At 39.1% G+C, this 22,199-nt stretch overlaps 1 protein-coding gene across 9 annotated transcripts in view; it reads left to right on the top strand.

The window, feature by feature from the left end:
* Window positions 1-22,199, top strand: part of FSTL4 (follistatin like 4) — a 444,888-nt gene that overhangs the window by 38,045 nt on the left and 384,644 nt on the right. For all 9 annotated transcript variants that reach the window (XR_010840231.1, XM_067031630.1, XM_067031632.1 and 6 more), the window contains exon 3: window positions 17,594-17,627. Coding sequence is in view for 8 of the 9 variants with exons in the window: in XM_067031630.1 (XP_066887731.1) it covers window positions 17,594-17,627 (34 nt within the window). In the remaining variant the exon portion in view is untranslated. The remainder of the gene's footprint in view (window positions 1-17,593; window positions 17,628-22,199) is intronic.

Below are 22,199 nucleotides of genomic sequence, written 5' to 3'. Positions count from 1 at the left end.
TGTGAAGCTCTTATTCAAGCCTTTTGCTCATTTTTAATTAGGTTATTTGTATTTGTCTTATTTGTCTTCAAAAGTATCTTCTGTTCTGAATGAGTGCTGTGTCAGATATGTAGATAAATATTGCAGATATACTCCCTTAATGGGGCTCAGCTTTTCACTGTCTCAATTGTATCTTTTAATGAACAGAAGTCTTCATTTTTTAAAAAAAGTCCAATATATCACTCTTTTCCTTTATGGTGCTGCCTTTCACATCCCATTTAAGAAATTTTTGCTTACTTAAAGGTTATGAAGATATTCTCTTATGGTATCTTCTAGAAACATTATTGTTTTACATTTCACATTTAGATCTACAGTCCATCTGGAAATGAATTTTCTGTATGTTATAAGGTAGGAGGTCTTTTTTTTCTGTATGGATATCCAATGGATCCAGCTCTATCTGTTACAAAGCCATTCTTTTCCATTGTACTGCACTGACACCTTTGTCATAACCCCAGAAACTGGATACGTGTGATATCTTGCTTGACTTCACATTCTGTACACCTTTTCTCTTTTTTCTTGATCAGCCTTCTTAGGGATCAACTTTATTAATTTTTTAAAGGAACTAAATTTTGGCCTTATTTTTTCATGGTATAATTATTTTCCTCTGTTTCATTGATTTCTGATCCTATTATATTTCTTTCCTCCTATTTTTTGTGGGCTTACATTGGCCTTTTCTAGCTTTTAGAGATAGATGCTTAGGTCATCAATTTCTACCCCGCCCTTTTTTCCTAACATAGGCACTTGAGGCTATAATTTTTCTCTAAGCACTGCTTTAGCCACATCCCATAATTTTTTTTTTTAACCATCTTTATTTGAGTATAACTGTTTTACAATAGTGTGTTAGTTTCTCCTTTACAACAAAGTGAATCAGTTATACATATACATATGTTCCCATAACTCTTCTCTCTTTTGTCACCCTCCCTCCCACCCTCCCTATCCCACCCCTCTAGGTGGTCACAAAGCACAGAGGTGAACTCCCTGTGCTATGCTGCAGCTTCCCACTAGCTATCTAATTTACATTTGGTAGTGTGTATATGTCCCTGCCACTCTCTCACATCGTCACAGCTTACCCTTCCCCCTCCCCATATCCTCAAGTCCATGCTCTAGTAGGTCTGTGTTTTATTCCCATCCTACCACTAATCTCTTCATGACATTTTTTTTTTTTTAGATTCCATATATATGTGTTAGCATATGGTATTTGTTTTTATCCTTCTGACTTACTTCACTCTGTATGACAGATTCCAGGTCTATCTACCTCATTACAAATAACTCAGTTTCATTTCTTTCTATGGCTGAGTAATATTCCATTGTATATATGTGCCACATCTTCCTTATCCATTCATCTGTCGATGGACACTTAGGTTGCTTCCATGTCCTGGCTATCGTAAATAGAGCTGCAATAAACATTTTGGTACATGACTCTTTTTGAATTATGGTTTTCTCAGGGTATATGCCCAGTAGTGGGATTGCTGGGTCATATGGTAGTTCTATTTGTAGTTTTTTAAGGAACCTCCATACTTTTCTCCATAGTGGCTGTATCATTTTACATTCCCACCAGCAGTGCAAGAGTGTTCCCTTTTCTCCACACCCTCTCCAGCATTTATTGTTTCTAGAGTTTTTGATGATGGCCAATCTGGCCGGTGTGAGATGATATCTCATTGTAGTTTTGATTTGCATTTCTCTAATGATTAATGATGTTGAGCATTCTTTCATGTGTTTGTTGGCTATCTGTATATCTTCTTTGGAGAAATGTCTATTTAGTTCTTCTGCCCATTTTTGGATTGGGTTGTTTGTTTTTTTGTTATTGAGTTGCATGAGTTGCTTATAAATTTTGGATATTAATCCTTTGTCAGTTGCTTCATTTGAAAATATTTTCTCCCATTCTGAGGGTTGTCTTTTGGTCTTGTTTATGGTATCCTTTGCTGTGCAAAAGCTTTTAAGTTTCATTAGATCCCATTTGTTTATTTTTGTTTTTATTTCCATTTCTCTAGGAGATGGGTCAAAAAGGATCTTGCTGTGATTGATGTCATAGAGTGTTCTGCCTATGTTTTCCTCTAAGAGTTTGATAGTGTCTGGCCTTACATTTAGGTCTTTAACCAATTTTGAGTTTATTTTTGTGTGTGGTGTTAGGGAGTGTTCTAATTTCATACTTCTACAGGTAGCTGTCCAGTTTTCCCAGCACCACTTATTGAAGAGGCTGTCTTTTCTCCACTGTGTTTCCTTCCCTCCTTTATCAAAGATAAGGTGACCATATGTGTGTGGGTTTATCTCTGGGCTTTCTATCCTGTTCCATTGATCTATATTTCTGTTTTTGTGCCAGTACCATACTGTCTTGATTACTGTGGCTTTGTAGTATAGTCTGAAGTCAGGGAGCCTGATTCCTCCAGCTCCATTTTTCGTTCTCAAGATTGCTTTGGCTATTCGGGGTCTTTTGTGTTTCCATACAAATTGTGAAATTCTTTGTTCTAGTTCTATAAAAAATGCCAGTGGTAATTTGATAGGGATTGCATTGAATCTGTAGATTGCTTTGGGTAATAGAGTCATTTTCACTATGTTGATTCTTCCAATCCATGAACATGGTATATTTCTCCACCTATTTGTATCATCTTTAATTTCGTTCATCAGTGTCTTATAGTTTTCTGCATACAAGTCTTTTGTCTCCTTAGGTAGGTTTATTCCTAGATATTTTATTCTTTTTGTTGCAATGGTAAATGGGAGTGTTTTCTTAATTTCATTCTCAGATTTTTCATCATTAGTGTATAAGAATGCCAGAGATTTCTGTGCATTAATTTTGTATCCTGCTACTTTACCAAATTCATTGATTAGTTCTCGTAGTTTTCTGGTAGCATCCTTAGTATTCTCTATGTATAGTATCATGTCATCTGCAAACAGTGACAGCTTTACTTCTTCTTTTCCTATTTGGATTCCTTTTATTTCTTTATTTTCTCTAATTGTTGTGGCTAGAACTTCCAAAACTAGGTTGAATAAGAGTGGTGAGAGTGGGCAACCTTGTCTTGTTCCTGATCTTAGTGGAAATGGTTTCAGTTTTTCACCATTGAGAACAATGCTGGCTGTGGGTTTGTCATATATTGCCTTTATTATATTGAGGAAAGTTCCCTCTATGCCTACATTCTGCAGAGTTTTTATCATAAATGGGTGTTGAATTTTGTCAAAAGCTTTCTCTGCATCTACTGAGATGATCATATGGTTTTTCTCCTTCAGTTTGTTGATATGATGTATCACGTTGATTGATTTACGTATATTGAAGAATCCTTGCATTCCTGGAATAAACCCCATTTGATCATGGTGTATGATCCTTTTAATGTGCTGTTGGATTCTGTTTGCTAGTATTTTGTTGAGGATTTTTGCATCTATGTTCATCAGTGATATTGGCCTATAGTTTTCTTTCTTTGTGACGTCTTTGTCTGGTTTTGGTATCAGGGTGATGGTGGCGTCATAGAATGAGTTTGGGAGTGTTCCTCCCTCTGCTATCTGTTGGAAGAGTTTGAGAAGGATAGGTGTTAGCTCTTCTCTAAATGTTTGATAGAATTCGCCTGTGAAGCCATCTGGTCCTGGGCTTTTGTTTGTTGGAAGATTTTAAATCACAGTTTCAATTTCAGTGCTTGTGATTGGTCTGTTCATATTTTCTATTTCTTCCTGGTTCAGTCTTGGCAGGTTGTGCATTTCTAAGAATTTGTCCATTTCTTCAAGGTTGTCCATTTTATTGGCATAGAGTTGCTTGTAGTAATCTCTAATAATCTTTTGTATTTCTGCAGAGTCAGTTGTTACATCTCCTTTTTCATTTCTAATTCTATTGATTTGAGTCTTCTCCCTTTTTTTCTTGATGAGTTTGGCTAATGGTTTATCAATTTTACTTATCTTCTCAAAGAACCAGCTTTTACTTTTATTGATCTTTGCTATTGTTTCCTTCATTTCTTTTTCATTAATTTCTGATCTGATCTTTATGATTTCTTTCCTTCTGCTAAATTTGGGGGTTTTTTGTTCTTCCTTCTCTAATTGCTTTAGGTGCAAAGTTAAGTAGTTTATTCGAGATGCTTCCTGTTTCTTAAGGTATGATTGCATTGCTATAAACTTCCCTCTTAGAACTGCTTTTGCTGTATCCCATAGGTTTTGGGTCATCGTGTCTCCATTGTCATTTGTTTCTAAGTACTTTTTGATTTCCTCAGTGATCACTTCGTTATTAAGTAGTGTATTGTTTAGCCTCCATGTGTTTGTATTTTTTACAGATCTTTTCCTGTAATTGATATCTAGTCTCATAGCGTTGTGGTCAGAAAAGATACTTGATACGATTTCAATTTTCTTAAATTTGCCAAGGCTAGATTTGTGACCCAAGATATGATCTATCCTGGAGAATGTTCCATGGGCACTTGAGAAAAATGTGTATTCTGTTGTTTTTGGATGGAATGTCGTATAAATATCAAGTAAATCCATCTTGTATAATGTATCATTTAAAGCTTGTGTTTCCTTATTTATTTTCATTTTGGATGATCTGTCCATTGGTGACAGTGGGGTGTTAAAGTCCCCTACTATGATTGTGTTACTGTCGATTTCCCCTTTTATGGCTGTTAGTATTTGCCTTATGTATTGAGGTGCTCCTATGTTGGGTGCATAAATATTTACAATTGTTATATCTTCTTCATGGATCGATCCCTTGATCATTATGTAGTGTCCTTCTTTGTCTCATAATAGTTTTTATTTTAAAGTCTATTTTGTCTGATATGAGAATTGCTACTCCAGCTTTCTTCTGATTTCCATTTGCATGGAATATCTTTTTCCATCCCCTCACTTTCAGTCTGTATGTGTCCCTAGGTCTGAAGTGGGTCTCTTGTAGACAGCATATATATGGGTCTTGTTTTTGTATCCATTCAGCCAGTCTGTGTCTTTTGGTGGGAGCATTTAATCCATTTACATTTAAGGTAATTATTGATATGTGCGTTCCTATTACCATTTACTTAATTGTTTCGGGTTGTTCTTGTAGGTCTTTTCCTTCTCTTACGTTTCTTGCTTAGAGAAGTTCCTTTAGCATTTGTTGTAAAGCTGGTTTGGTGGTGCTGAACTCTCTCAGCTTTTGCTTGTCTGTAAAGGTTTTAATTTCTCCATCAAATCTGAATGAGATCCTTGCTGGGTAGAGTAATCTTGGTTGTAGGTTTTTTTCCTTCATCACTTTAAATATGTCCTGCCACTCCCTTCTGGCTTGTAGAGTTTCTGCTGAAAGATCAGATGTTAGCCTTATGGGGATTCCCTTGTGTGTTATTTGTTGTTTTTCCCTTGCTGCTTTTAATATGTTTTCTTTGTATTTAATTTTTGACAGTTTGATTATTATGTGTCTCGGCATGTTTATCCTTGGGTTTATCCTGTATGGGACTCTCTGTGCTTCCTGGACTTGGTTGACTATTTCCTTTCCTATATTAGGGAAGTTTTCAACTATAATGTCTTCAAATATTTTCTCAGTCCCTTTCTTTTTCTCTTCTTCTTCTGGGACCCCTATGATTCGAATGTTGGTGCGTTTAATGTTGTCCCAGAGATCTCTGAGACTGTCCTCAGTTCTTTTCATTCTTTTTTCTTTCTTCTGCTCTGCAGTAGTTATTTCCACTATTTTATCTTCCAGGTCACTTATCCGTCCTTCTGCCTCAGTTATTCTGCTACTGATCCCGTCTAGAGTATTTTTCATTTCATTTATTGTGTTGCTCATCATTACTTGCTTCCTCTTTATTTCGTCTAGGTCCTTGTTAACAGTTTCTTGCAATTTGTCTATTCTATTTCCAAGATTTTGCATCATCTTCACCATCATTATTCTAAATTCTCTTTCAGGTAGATTGGCTATTAACTCTTCATTTGTTAGGTCTGGTGTGTTTTTATCTTGTTCCTTCATCTGTGTGTTTTTCTGTCTTCTCATTTTGCTTATCTTACTGTGTTTGGGGTCTCCCTTTTGCAGGCTGCGGGTTCGTATTTCTATCTATTTTTGGTGGCTGTCCCCAGTGGCTGAGGTTGGTTCAGTGGGTTGAGCAGGTTTCCTGGTTGGGGGCACCAGTGCCCCTGTTCTGGTGGATGAGGCTGGATCCCGTCTCCCTGGTGGGCAGGTCCACGTCTGGGGGCTTGTATGGGGATGTCGGTAGCCTTACTGTGATTCTAGGCAGCCTCTCTGCTAATGGATGGGGCTGTAGACCTGTCTCGCTCTTTGTTGGGGATAGGGTGTCCAGCACTGTTCGTTGCTGGTCCTTGAGTGAATCTGAGTCTTGGTGTTGAGATGGAGATCTCTGGGAGATTTTCGCCGTTTGATATTACGTGGAGCTGAGAGGTCTCTTGTGGACCAGTGTCCTGAGGTTAGTTCTCCCACCTCAGAGACACAGCCTTGACACCTGGCTGGGGTGCCAAGAGCCTTTAATCCACACGGCCAGGTACGTGGGGAGTTTCTTGCCTTCTGGGAGGTCTGAGGTCTTCTGCCGGCGTTCGGTGGGTGTTCTATAGGAGAAGTTCCATGTGTAGATGTATTTCTGATGTACCTGTGAGGAGGAAGGTGATCCCCGCGTCTTACTCTTCCGCCATCTTCTCGCTCCCCCGGACATATAATATAATTTTTTAAATGCTATAATTCAGTTGTCATTCAGATTTCCTTTGTGTCTTCTTATTTCCTTTGTGATGTTTCTCTTGGAAATTATGCAATATACTTCCAAATCCCTGAGTCATGTATTTGGAGATTTTTCTCCATATCTTCTGTTACTGATTTCTAATTTAATTTCACTGTAGTCAGAAAACTATTTATGTTGTCTATATGGTTTTGATAATTTGAAATTTGTTGAAACTTCCCAGTGGCTCAGAATATGGTCAATTTTTATATGTTGAATGGACACTTGAAATGAATATGTAGTATGCAGTTGTTGGTACAGTGTTTGATGTACATCAACTAGGTGAAGTTTGTTAATCATGAGGGTCAAATATTCTACATCCTTACTGATTTTTCCTCTATTTATTCTATCATTTAGTAACAGGTTTCTTTTTTTTTTTTTTTTTTTTTCGGTATGCGGGCCTCACACTGTGTGGCCTCTCCCGTTGCGGAGCGCAGGCTCCGGAAGCACAGGCTCAGTGGCCATGGCTCACGGGCCCAGCCGCTCCGCGGCATGTGGGATCTTCCTGGACCATGGCACGAACCCGTGTCCCCTGCATTGGCAGGCGGATTCTCAACCACTGCGCCACCAGGGAAGCCCCCAGTAACAGGTTTCTTAAATTCTCTAATCATTATTGTGAATTTGTCACTGTGGATTTCTTCTTTTAGTTTTGATTTTATATGTGTTTAGGCTATGTAGTTAGGCATGTACAAATTTAGAATTGCTATTTATTCCTGTTAAATTGTCCTTTTCTCACTATAAATCTAACATATTATTCTCTCTTCTTTATTCTTTTTTCCCCTACTCTTTCTTGTCTTTTTTTTTAGATTAGTTTTTTGTGATCCCAGTCCTTTGACCTTATAGCACTACTTTTACCATATTTTGGATAGTAATAGGATTGTAATACTTAAATATCCATTTGACCTCCTGACCTTTTGTGATCATATTGTCATGCATTTTTGTACTACAAATATTATTACCTTAGAGGGCATTATTTTTGTTGTGTTAAGCAGCCACAATTAGATTTATTCATTTTTAACACTTTCTGGTGCTCTTTATTCCTTCTTGCATAACTATGCATTCATCTGAAAAACTTTCCTTTTGTTGAGGGTGTTGCCTTGTATTGCTCTTAGCATTAATCTGCTAGCAATGTATTCACTCAGTTTTTGCCTGTCTAGATATAGCTTTATTTTACCTTATGAATATCCATATTTTCACTGGATATAGAATTCTAAGTTTTTTCAGAATTTTAAAGATGTCATTCCATTGTCTTCTGGTTCCATTATTTTCTCCTGAAAAGTTGGCTATCAAATCTTATTGTTACTCCTTTGTAAGTAATATGTCCTTTCCACCTCCACCACCCACCCTCTGGCTGTTTTAAAGATTTTTCTTTTTCTCTTTGAATATTCAACTATATTTCCATGAGTACCTAGTGATGGTTTTCATCGCATTTATCTTGCTTAAGGTTTGTAGAGATTCCTAAATCTCTGGCTTGATGATTTCCAACGATTTTGAACTTTTTCAAGCAGTATCTCTTCAAATATTGATTCTGCCTAACTTCCTCTCTCTGAAACTTCAATTACATGCTTGTTAGAACTTTTCACCTATCCCATAATGTCTCTCATACTCTACTGTGTTTTTTATTCTTTATTTTTTCCTTTAAGATCTGCAGTCTGATTATTTTCTACTGACCTAAACTCCATCTTATTCATCCTCTCTTTAGTTGTCTTTAGTCTTCTATTATGTTAATCTATTGAATCTTTCAGTTATTTAATTTTCAGTTCTAGAATTTCCATTTGATTCTTATTTTAATTCCAATTTTATGGTGAAATTCAGCATCTTTTCTTCTATTTTCCTGAACATATTAGTCATAATTATTCTACAGCTTGTGTCTGATAATTCTAAAATCTGGATAACCTGTGGATCAGTTTATGCTGTCTGTTTTATTGGATTTTAGTCATTTGATCCTGTTTCCCACCCTGCCTATTAATTTTGGATTGGATGCTGGACATTATATATTGTAAAAAAAAAAAAAAAAAAAAAGAAAGAAAAAGAAAAAATGAATAAACAGAAACCTCAGTTAAGTAGAGCTGGTAGACCAGAATGGGGAGCTCTGACACCCTGTGACAATTGTAGAACCCAAAAGAAAGAAGAGACTCCTTTTATTTCCTGGCAACAACTCAGCTAATGAAAAGCCATGAACTCTGTGTTTACTATAGCCCTCCCATTTTTCTTTTCCCCTCTATAAAAGAGTTTTTCTTCCTTTGCCATGTGGGGACTTGCAGATGGCTCATCATGGTTGTAGACTCTGAATTTCACTTATCTGCTGATCCTGAATAACTCCCCCCCCATTTTTTTTTCTGGAGAAATAACTAACAATTTATTTTTTTTAGGTAAAACATATGAAAAATTGTAAACTCTGTAGACTACTTCATTGTCTTTCAGTGAAGATTTACTTTTATTTGTTAGATATAGAATACTGGCAGATCATCTTGTTCTACTCAGGAATAGAAATTCTTTGAGAATATATGATCTTAACTGAAAGTCAGCTGCATTTACCAGGACCTCTCTTCCTTTGAAAGCTTAATTTTTGTCTTCCTAACACCATGATGCTGTCAAAATCTGTGCTTAGTTTCTTAGCTTGTTTGAGGCTAATTTTTTGCTTCTCAACCTCTTGCTCTTTATATGTACAGCTCAAGCATAATAATTTAACTCAAGAGGAAGCTGTGTGCAGAATATTGGGCTCACTTCTTTCTGATTCCCTTTTCTAGGATTGTAGACCCACAAGTTCTGGTTGCTTTTGTAGCCCCAACTTAGGTATCTCCCAACTCAGTAAGTCTACTTTAAGCTCAAGAACATTACTTTTGTTTGGCTTCTATGTAAAACCGTAGATGCCCCAAAGGGAAAATCTGGCAGTAAATATGGGGCTCACCTCAAAAGCCTCCTCTTCTCTCCAAATATTGGCTAAGTTCTGTCTGCCTTTGTTGCTCTCACATGCCTACAAAAACTTTGGGGGGTTATTTATCCAACTTTTATAGTTATTCTTAACAGAAGGATTGGTCTAATACAAGCTATTCTTTCACAGCCTGAAGCAGAAGTCTATCTCATCTAATTTTTACACTATCTTTATGAATTAAATACATAGAATGTTGTTATGTGCATAAGCTTTGGGATTAGACTTTAGAATTTAAATCCCAACTGGCCACTGACCAAAATGTGAGAACTTAGACAAATTTTAACCTCTCGGACCCTCTACTTCCTCCCATTTTAATAAATATCTGAGAAATGAAGTTGCAGAAACTTCATTTTCAACTAAAATCAGATAATCGGACTTTTATTTGAACTATTTCAGTGCCTAATACGAGGAAAACTTCCAAATCCATTATATGAAACTGGTATAATTTTAATTCCTAAACCTGAGAAAAATGACACCTAAAATTATAGACCAATCTTATTTATGAATATTAATGCAAAAATGTATTTAAAATCATAGCAAATAGAATCCAGCAGCATATTTTTTAAAATGCACCATGATTAACAAAAGCTTATTCCAGAAATACAGGGATAATTGAATACTATGAAATCTTCTAGATAAGCCATCAAGTTAATAGAGCTGAGGAGAAAAACATCATAGGATCACCTCCATAAATGCAGAAAAAGTATTTCATAAAATTCAACACACATTTATTTTATTTTCATTCAACAAATATGTATTGAACATCTGCCCTATTATAAATAACACTGAGGAGGCCAGGGTGAAAAAGATACTGGCACCATCCCAGCTCACATTCCAATGGAAGGAAACAGCCAATAAATAAGCAAGTCAGAGGACAAGCTAGAACATACATTTATTTTTAAAACTCTATAAAATACGCATAGATTTCACTAATATAATAAACATCCTTTGGGCCAAGAGCCAGCATTTTACTTAATTGGGAAACACAGGTTTTATTCTTAAAATCAGAAAGAAGAGTAGGATACCCACTATGTTTACAACACTTAACATTAGGTGGAGGAATTAGCTAAAAGAATAAGACTAGACCAAGGGACCTTCAAGAGGGTAGAGGAGTAAGACGTGGAGATCACCTTCCTTCCCACAATAACAACAGAAATACATCTACATGTGGAACAACTCCTACAGAACACCTACTGAACGCTGGCAGAGGACCTCAGACTTCCAAAAAGTCACAAAACTCCCCATGTACCTGGGTAGGACAAAAGAGAAAAGCAAAAACAGACTAAAGAAGAGGGACAGGACCTGCACCTCTGGGAGAGAGCTGTGAAGGAGGAAAAGTTTCCACACACTGGGAAGTCCCTTCACTGGTGGAGATGGAGGGTGGGCGGTGGAGGTGGGGAGCTTCGGAGCCACGGAGGAAAGCGCAGCAACAGAGGTGCAGACGGCAAAGAGGAGAGATTCCCGCATAGAGGATCTATGCCGACCAGCACTCACCAGCCTGAGAGGCTTGTCTGCTCACCCGCTGTGGCAGGTGGGGGCTGGGAGCTGAGGCTCGGGCTTCGGAGGTCAGATCCCAGGCAGAGGGGTTGGCTGTGTTAACACAGCCTGAAGGGGGCTAGTGCGCCACAGCTAGCTGGGAGGGAGTCGGGGGAAAAAGTCTGGAGCTGCCGAAGAGGCAAGAGACTTTTTTTGTGCCTTTTTGTTTCCTGGTGCGCGAGGAGAGGGGATTAAGAGTGCTGCCTAAATGAGCTCCAGAGACAGGCTTGAGCCACAGCTATCAGGGCCGACCCCAGAGATGGGCATGGGATGCTAAGGCTGCTGCTGCTGCCACCAAGAAGCCTGTGAGCAAGCACAGGTCACTCTCCACACCTCCCCTCCCGGGAGCCTGTGCAGCCCTCCACTGCAAGGATCCTGTGATCTAGGGACAACTTCCCCAGGAGAAGACACGGCACGCCTCAGGCTGGTGCAACGTCACGCCGGCCTCTGCCGTCGCAGGCTTGTCCCGCATCCGTACCCCTCCCTCCCCACGGCCTGAGTGAGTCAGAGCCCCCGAATCAGCTGCTCCTTTAACCCTGTCCTGTCTGAGCGAAGAGCAGACGCCCTCAGGTGACCTACATGCAGAGGCGGTGCCAAATCCAAAGCTGAACCCCTAGAGCTGTGCGAACAAAGAAGAGAAAGGGAAATCTCTCCCATCAGCCTCAGGAGCAGAGGATTAAACCTCCACAATCACCTTGATGTACCCTACATCTGTGGAATACCTGAATAGACAATGAATCATCCCAAAATTGAAGCGGTGGACTTTGGGAGCAACTGTAGACTTGGGGTTTGCTTTCTGCACCTAATTTGTTTCTGGTTTTATGTTTATTTTAGTTTAGTATTTAGAGCTTATTATCATTGGTAGATTTGTTTATTGATTTGGTTGCTCTTTTTAAAAAAAATATATGTTTTCCTTTTTCTCTTTTTGTGAGTGTGTATGTGTTTGCTTCTTTGTGTGATTTTGTCTGTATAGCTTTGCTTTTACCATTTGTCCTAGCATTCTGTCTGTCCTTTTTTTTTTCCTTGTATAGTTTTTAGTGCTTGTTATCACTGGTGGATTTGGTTTTTGGTTTGGTTGTTCTTTCTTTCTTCTTTTTATTACTTTTTATTTTTAATAATATTTATTTTTATTTTTTGTTTTAATAACTTTCTTATTTTATTTTTTATTTCTTTCTTTCCTTTCTTTCTCTCTTTCCTTCTGAGCTGAGTGGCTGACAGGGTCTTGGTTCTCCAGCCAGGTGTGAGGTCTGAGCTTCTGAGGTGGGAGAGCCGAGTTCAGGACATTGGTCCACCAGAGACTTCCCCACATAATATCAAATGGCAAAAGCTCTCACAGAGATCTCCATCTCAACACTAACACCCAGCTCCACTCAGCAACCAGCAAGCTACAGTGCTGGACACCCTGTGCCAAACAACTAACAAGACAGGAACACAACCCCACCCATTAGCAGAGAGGTTGCTTAAAATCATAGTAAGTTCATAAACACCCCAAAAAACCGATATGATCATCCCAACAGATGCAGAGAAAGCTTTTGATAAAATTCAACACCATTTAGGATAAAAACCCTCCAGAAAGTAGATGTAGAGGGAACTTACCTCAACATAGTAAAGGCCATATAGGACAAACCCACAGCCAACATCATTCTCAATGGTGAAAAACTGAAAGTATTTCCTCTAAGATCAGGGACAAGACAAGGTTATCCACTCTCACCACTATTATTCAACACAGTTTTGGAAGTTTTAGCCATAGCAATCAGAGAAGAAAAAGAAATAAAAGGAATCCAAATCAGAAAAGAAGAAGTAAACTGTCACTCTTTGCAGATGATGTGATAATCTACATAGAGAATCCTAAAGATGCTACCAGAAAACTACTAGAAAGAAGCAATGAATCTGGTAAAGTAGCAGGATACAAAATTAATGCACAGAAATCTTTTGCATGCCTATACAGTAATGATGAAAAATCTGAAAGAGAAATTAAGGAATCACTCCCATTTACTTTTTCAACAAAAAGAATAAAATACCTAGGAATAAACCTACCTAAGGAGACAAAAGACCTGTATGCAGAAAACTATAAGACACTGATGGAAGAAATTAAAGATGATACAAGCAGATGGAGAGATATACCATGTTCTTGGGTTGGAAGAATCAACATTGTGAAAATGACTGTACTGCCCAAAGCAGCAATCTACAGTTTCCATGCAATCCCTATCAAACTACCAATGGCTTTTTTTTTTTTTTTTTTTTTTTTTTGCGGTATGCGGGCCTCTCACCGTTGTGGCCTCTCCCATTGCGGAGCACAGGCTGTGGACGCGCAGGCTCAGCGGCCATGGCAAACGGGCCCAGCCGCTCCGCGGCATGTGGGATCTTCCCAGACCGGGGCACGAACCCGTGTCTCCTGCATCGGCAGGCAGATTCTCAACCACTGCGCCACCAGGGAAGCCCCAATGGCTTTTTTTCACAGAACTAGAACAAAAAATTTCATAATTTTTATGGAAATACAAAAGACCCCAAATAGCCAAAGCAATCTTGAGAAAGAAAAACGGAGCTGGAGGAATAAGGCTCCCTTACTTCAGGCTATATTACAAAGCTACAGTAATCAAGACAGTATGGTACTGGCACAAAAACAGAAATATAGGTCAATGGAACAGGATAGAAAACCCAGAGATAAACCCATGCATATATGGTCACCTTATTTTTTTATAAAGGAGGCAAGAATATACAATGGAGAAAAGGCAGCCTCTTCAGTAAGTGGTGCTGGGTAAACTGGACAGCTGCATGTTAAAGAATGAAATTAGAACACTCCCTAACACCACACACAAAAATAAACTCAAAATGTATTAAAGACCTGAATGTAAGGCCAGACACTATAAAACTCTTAGACGAAAACCTAGGCAGAACACTCTATGACATATATCACAGCAAGATCCTTTTTGACCCATCTCCTAGAGAAATGGAAATAAAAACAAAAATTAACAAATGGGACCTAATGAAACTTAAAATCTTTTGCACATCGAAGGAAGCTATAAAGTCGAAAAGACAACCCTCAGAATGGGAGAAAATATTTACAAAAGAAGCAACTGACAAAGGATTAATGTCCAAAATATAAAAGCAGCTCAATATCAAAAACAAACAAACAAACAATCCAAAAATAGGCAGAAGGCCTAAACAGACATTTCTACAAAGAAGATATACGGATTGCCAACAAACACATGCAAGGATGCTCAACATCACTACTCATTAGAGAAATGCAAAGCAAAACTACAATGAGCTATCACCTCAGACTGGTCAGAATGGCCATCATCAAAAAATCTACAAACAAAAAATGCTGGAGACGGTGTGGAGAAAAGGGAACCTTCTTGCACTGTTGGTGGGAATGCAAATTGATACAGCCACTATGGAGAACAGTATGGAGGTTCCTTAAAAAACTAAAAATAGAACTACCATATGACCCAGCAATTCCACTACTGGGTATATACCCTGAGAAAACCATAATTCAAAAAGGGTCATGTACCACAGTGTTCATTGCAGCACTATTTACAGTAGCCAGGTTATGGAAGCAACCTAAGTGTCCATCAACAGATGAATGGATAAAGAAGATGTGGCACATATATACAATGCAATATTACTCAGCCATAAAAGGAAACGAAATTGAGTTATTTGCAGTGAGGTGGATGGACCTAGAGATTGTCATACAGAGTGAAGTCAGAAGGAGAAAAACAAATGCCGTATGATAACACACACACACACACACACACATATATATATATATATATATATATATATATATATATATATATATGGAATCTGAAAAAAAAAGGAAAATGGTTCTGAAGAACCTAGGGGCAGGACAGGAATAAGGACACAGATGTAGAGAATGAACTTGAGGACACGGGGAGAGGGTAGGGTAAGCTGGGAGGAAGTGAGAGAGTAGCATTGACATATATACACTTCCAAATGTAAAATAGGTAGCTAGTGGGAAGCAGCTGCATAGCACAGGGAGATCAGCTCGGTGCTTTGTGTCCCCCTAGAGGTGTGGGATAGGGAGGGTGGAAGGGAGACGCAGGAGGGAGGGGATATGGCGAGATATGTGTATGTATAACTGATTCACTTTGTTATAAAGCAGAAACTACCACACCATTGTAAAGCAATTATACTTCAATGAAGATGTTTTTAAAAAGTAAGACTAGAGAAAGCAACTGTAGACCTAGAAACTGGGAGAAAGAAAATCACTGCTATTTGCAGATTGTATAAATATACAAATGGAGAGCCCAAAAGAATCATTGGGAAACGTATTATGAACAATACGAAATTTAGTCAAGTGGTCGGTTATATCAATATATAAGAATCAATTGCCATCACATATACAAATGAGAACCAGTTATAAGATAGAATGCAAGATAAATTCCATTTATGATAACAAAATATATGTAATAAATAAATTTTCAACATATATACAGGAAAATTATACTCTTGAATAAAAATAGACTTGAGGGCTTCCCTGGTGGCGCAGTGGATGAGTCCACCTGCTGATGCAGGGGACACAGGTTCATGCCCCAGTCCGGGAAGATCCCACATGCCGCGGAGCGGCTGGGCCTGTGAGCCATGGCCACTGAGCCTGCGCATCCGGAGCCTATGCTCCACAACGGGAGGGGCCACAACAGTGAGAGGCCCGCCTACCACAAAAAAAAAAAAAAAAAGACTTGAACAAATTATTAAAAATACCATGTTAGATAAGGGTATACAACGTTATACAGATGTCAACTTACCCTAAGTTAATTTATAAATTTTATGCAATTGCAATAAAATTTCTGTAAAGTTTTTTTCTAGAGCTCTACCAATCCCTATTCCACAAATACTAGTTATTTCCAAGGATGGAGGTGCCAGCCCCTAGAGCAGAGAGCTGAGGAGCAGTGTGGAAGGAGCTGGGTTTACTCAGCGCACGAGGTGCTTCATGGCTTTCGTATCTCTCATTATAGTTACTGCTGTCCAAGCTCCCTCTTTTGAACACTGAGCTGCTGAGGAACCAGCACGTTGGAAGCTTGTTTGGTTAATTGTACTGTGCTGATGTGCTGCTGCCCTATAACATGTATCTTCAATTGGTCTCCACTTGGGCTTTTGACTCATTACAGAGATGGCAGTCAGAAAGTGTAATTTGGGCAGGACAATCTTTTCAGTGCCTCCTCAGTTTCCTTTCTAATATTGCCTCCTCTTCCTGGCTCCATAAGAATGCTAGACAAGAATGTTAAGGTATGAAAGACAATATCATTTGTTTAAAAAGTGATGGTGCTCAGTGGTCTTTTTGGTTGTGATTTTGAGTTGTCCCAAGTTCGGTGTTTGATCTTCTTTTCTTCAATTGCTAGAATGGGTTTTCAGCTTATTCTCAAGATTAGGCTTTTTATTACTAAATTGGTCATTTATAATGAATTATAGATACTTTTTATTAGTTATGAAACCACAATATATTTCAGCCTTTCCCCCCATTACTTCCCACTGGGTCTTTTCCTGCTTCTTGACCATGCCCTGTGCTTTTTTGCCACCCTGTCTTTTCTCAAGCCATTCTCTCTTCCTGGTGCACCCTTCTTCCCCTATTGCTGTCTGAAAGCCTTCCCATTCTTCAGTGCTATTTACAAAGTGCTTTCAGAAAAAAAAAAACACTTTTTCTTATGTTTTCAGTTGAATGTGAATATATTGTTATTTATCAAGGCAAAATCACCCCTTTATTTCTCAGTAATTTGTGTTTGTTCTGTACCCTTCTATTCAACTGTGCATATCTTCAATGCAGGGACTCTGTTTTACCTATGTAATTTCTGAAACACTTTGCTTATTGCTTTGCACAGTGTATGAAGATGAGATTGAATTTAAAAAATCCAAGGGCTTAATTCAGTCCAGTGGCATGGGCTGGCTATCCAAATTGTCCATAATATCCCACCCTTTGGAAACTACTGATGAGCATAATCAGTCACCACATCATGCCAGTGACCTGCACGGGAGCAGTGGTAGTCTTCACTGTGACACCACACATCAGAACCTACTGCTGCTTATATAATTCTGGCTCCTGTCCTCTTATGTTTTCCCCAGGCCCTACAAGCGCCTGCCGTCTAGGTGGGGGTTGCGAATTCAACTTGGAACGAGGTCTTTCCTAACAAATGGTATCAGCCCAGTTTCCACATAAGGAAGACCATGAGAGTTGGCTCTGCTCATTAAAAACTGCGTGACTAACAGTATTTTTTGCTTAAGCCAACATAGCAACAAGTAGTTTACATTTACAGATGTGTGTATGTATGAGAGTTTAATAAACCCCACATTGCTGAATGTCTTGTCCTTATGCAATTGTTCACCTTTCTGTGAATAAATGTCTAACAACAGGTGAGATATTTTCAAGTATCTCTACATATGAATTATTCTTCAAAAACACCAAGTCTTTCTTTTCTTGCAGGAATCCAGAAGGCTTGAAGTCACAAGAAGAGAAGGTAGGGAAGATGCATTCATACTCATTTCATTCTCATTGTTGATATTTGGATGTAGTTTGTTGAAGTTAAGACGAACTTCAGCCTGTTCTTTGAAATTTCGTGTGGCCTTTTCTGGGTGCTGACTATTTGGCACTTGTCTCTAGGGACTGCAGGAACTAAAGTCCAGGTTTGCTTGTGAGAACTATGTCTTCTACCTTCTAGTATCAGAGATGGCGTCTGGCGAACTGGCTTATTCATGATAATGTTTACAGTCTTTCCAGAGAGGCCTTATCTTTTGAGTGAAGTTTGAAGTAATAATTTAGTTCCACGCAGTGAAAACCTCCTCAACAATAAAAAATGGTTTATGGTTTGAGGTATTTAAATATCTGGGAAAATGTGCCACTGTGAAAAATATTTCTGATTAGATTTTTACAACTTTAGTTAAGCTGAAATAGATATAAGCAATTAATTCCCCTTCTGAAAACAATGCAGTGGTGTTTTATTTTCTCTGCCAGAGTTACTCTAGCACATTCGTTTTCTGATCACTGAGGTAAATGTATATATGGGTGGTAATTTCTGAAATCTTTTAGTGGAAATTGAAGTTTACTTGCTTTCAGTAATACCTAGTCTCTCATGAGAGGGTGTCTTTTGTCTGATTTATGGAAATCACCACCAATCAGCCCTTTATTGCAGGGATGGGAGGATGAAGTCAGAAACCAAAGTGAATTCTTGGTCTAGAGTCTGGCCTTTGGCTTTAGCCCTAATCATGTCTCCTTCTCTGTGGTATTGTCTCCAAAAAGAGTGCCAATCTTTAAAAGTGAGCAAATACCATATTGACTTTCAAATCTAAAAACTTCCCCCCTGGTTTAGTTCTTATTTTATGCAGCACAGTGAAAGACACAGAATAGCCATGTTACCAAAGTGTGTTCCTAGACCTAAACTTTCCATACTATCTGTACCGATGGGTTAATAGAACTGGTTGTTTGCTGCTGTCCATGGTACTGGAATCCTGGATACAAAGGATCTGGATTATCTATCTATAGAATGAATTTTCTGGCTTTCATTCTCATTTGCCATCATCTCTGGTTTTGGACTCAATGTCCTCTGAACTGCATCCATAGTATAAACTGCATTGTTGGGATATCAAAATCAAATGAAATTGGATGAAGGTGGGTGGGGCAGGGAAGGCATGTTTCTTATTCAAAGGTGTGTTCACAGTGGGTGCGATAACATGTAAACTGGAGAGAAATAGACATTAGGAGAGAGGTTTGCATGAACTTTGGTTTAGAATACTATCCATTCACTACCCCTGAGTATGACTGTTTAGAATTAATTTGCGTTATGTAATCACATATAAACTTAACTGTTTTGGAATATTACTGTCCTTGTGTTAGAAATGTCTTTAAATAGTAAGGCTAGAGTATGAGAGAACCACATGTATTTTTGCTCAAAGGCATAAAAGGCCTTACTGTACCCGAGACTCCCAATTCCTAGAAGACTGAGTGCCTGAGGATGAGCAAAAGCATGGTCAGGCTGTGCTCTAATTATCCATAATCCCCTTCTCTCTAGAAGCAGCATCTTTCACAACTGGCTTACTGGGAGCATATGCCTTGGGTTTGTACTGGTAAATTTGTCTTGACATAACATAAACCTTTTCCTTCCTATTTTGAACTGACGTGTTTCTTGCTTGTTTCTGTCAAAGTTGAGTGTTTGAAAATTCCTGAAATAGCCCAGTGCCTTAATGTCAGTGCTTATAACCCGGCAGGAAGGAAGGAAGAGTGGGTTCTGAGTATTTTCAAGTCTGAGATTCACAGGCTTGGGTAGTAGGGTTGTTAATCTTTTTTTTTTTTTTTTTTTTTGGTATAGATGACTTTTTTAATAAACAATAAAATATATGTAATGTCTCAATGTTTCATGTAAATATATGTAATATTTCAACATTGAAAGGGTCTCTAACATGAGTTACTTTAATGTTTTGAAACAAAAAATTTAAGAATGTCACAATGGAAACAATCCAACACTGACAAACTCTAGTGATCAAAGACATTCTCTTTTAGTTAATGTAAAACAATTCATAATTACAGAGAATGTTCTAGCTGTGGATATCATAAGACAAGCCACTTTCCAGACCAAAAGGAACTCAAGGCTAGGGATGAAATGGAGCTCTGATGCAAACCAGCCAAGTGGGGCTGGTTCCTTTAAAACAGTGGTCACCTACTGTTAAGCTTGAGCAGTCCAAGGACAAAGGAAGGCAGAAAACATTTCCTCCTCTTTAAACCTGCCATTCACACCACATGTACTGACCACTCTCATTGCTTTGGTCAAGTGCATGGAAGACAGTTGAGTTCCAGTTAGGAGCCACCATCTCCCCATGCAAAGCTGCCACGTGGATGATCCAGACTTAGTATTTTTCCTGAGATCCACCTGCCAGGCATCTTCATGAGGTGACCACAACTGTATACTTTCAGACTGCTTCCTGACTAGGCTCCATCCAGGACAGACACTGACAGTGCCATTCCTCACGGGGCCAAATAGTTTTCCTTGGTCAACTCCTGAGTCCCCATGACAAGGCAAGAGGGACTCGAGAATCTTCGCTGCTGGACTTATATGGAAGCATGAGAGTAGGGTTATTAATCTTCTCCAGAACAGTGTATGGGTATAAAAATAGTAGAAGCACTGTGAATATTTCAATAAACTATTATTCCTACAAACACAAGTAAGACATTGTTTTCTAGCAGCATACACTTATCTTGATCTGGCACTGAAACAGGAGCAAGTAATTAACACTCTGAATTTTTCTGCCCAGTTTACCAAGCCCAGGAGATTCTGGAAAGGTCTAGAGAGGTAGCCTCTAGACCACAAAACCCAAGATGCTTTCCTTTTTTTGTTTGTTTGTTTTAATACTACGTCTGACTCAAGATATCAGCTCCAACCAGAGTTCATTGCAACAAATGGATGACCAATTGCAACTTTATGCTATGTGACTTTTGCAAACTCTTGAATAAGTCTGTGGAGTGAGAAATGAGGGGGGCTAATATTAGCAGTGGAAATGGAGCCGGGCTAAGTCACAGTTGGGTTGGAGATCATTAGGATGACATGAATGCACTGTGTGCCTCAGACCCACTCTCTGCTTTATTTCCCCCTGTGGTTCTCCCATCCAGTAATGTCATGGTTCTCAGATTGTAGCCCAGCTTTCTTGCCTCTGGCCTTCACTGTTCCTGCAGCCTGCATGCTCTTTGTCCCTCATCTTTTGTGAAATTCCACCTCTCCCTCACCCCTTCCAACTCTCTTTCTGAAGAGTTTTGCTTACCCTACTTTTTTTTTTTTTTTTCTGTACGCGGGCCTTTCACTGTTGTGGCCTCTCCCATTGCGGAGCACAGGCTCCAGATGCGCAGGCTCAGTGGCCATGGCTCACAGGCCCAGCCGCTCAGCGGCATGTGGGATTTTCCTTGACCAGGGCACGAACATGCGTCCTCTGCATCGGCAGGTGAACTCTCAACCACTGTGCCACCAGGGAAGCCCACTTACCCTACTTTACCTGAGAGTTAAGGGCTCCTATTCGGTTATTCATTTCCTGAGAGCTGAGACCCTTCCCTCATTCACTCCCAGAGTCCTCAAGGCCTTAGCCCAGGGCCTATAGTTGCTCAACAATCATTTCTTGAATAAAGTACAAATTTTAAAAATTGCTTTTTATATGTACTTTTCACTCTGATTCTGTCCTAATGCTAAGCAAGAGAGGCACTGAGTCATTTGGTTCTACAAAGGCAGTTTTAGGGAGTGTTCTGTGGATATCTAGATATTACCAGCTGGTGCATTGATGAAAGTGCTCCATGTTCACATAAGCTTGGTACTATGGGTTGAATTGTGTCTCCCAAAAAGATATGTTGAAGTCCTAACCCAGAACATGTGAATGTGACCTTACTTGGAGATATGGTCTTGGCAGATGTGTAATTAAGTTAAGATGAGATCATACTGGAATAGGGTGGGCCCTAATCCAATGAGTGAGATCCTTTTGAAAAGAGAGAAATACGGACACAGCCACACAGGGAGAACAGCATGCTTTGATGGAGGCACAGATTGGAGTGAAGAGTCTGTAAGCCAAGGAACACCAAGGATTGCTGACAATCATCAGAAGCTAGGAAGAAGTGACAAAGAATCCTCCCCTAGAGCCTTCAGAGGGAATGTGGCCATGTCAACACCTTGATTTCTGACTTCCAGTCTCCAGAACTGGGAGAAAACAGATTTCTCTTGTTCCACTCAGGTTATGGAACTTTGTTACAGCAGCCATAGGGAAATAATACACTTGGTAAAGGCTGGACTCAATATTGAGCTAGGAGTTGTTATTTTTATCGCAGAAACTCTCAGGTCTTTAAGATGCTAAATAGGACTTTCAAAAGGAGGTGTAATATGCAGCATTTCCCAAACTTAGTTTTCCCATGGCATCTTGATTTGTTGCTTTTAATCATCTCTGGGCTGACATTCCATGCAGTGCCCTTTGCAAGCCCTGCTCTAGAGAGTCCATGAAGAGGGAGTGCTTCACCAGAGCCCAGGACATGCCCCAGCACCAGTGACTGTCTTCCAAGGGTGGTGCAT

This window comes from Kogia breviceps, chromosome 4 (genome assembly GCF_026419965.1).
Source record: "Kogia breviceps isolate mKogBre1 chromosome 4, mKogBre1 haplotype 1, whole genome shotgun sequence".
NCBI classification, from domain to species: domain Eukaryota; kingdom Metazoa; phylum Chordata; class Mammalia; order Artiodactyla; family Physeteridae; genus Kogia; species Kogia breviceps.
This window is presented reverse-complemented; position numbering and strand designations above follow the sequence as displayed.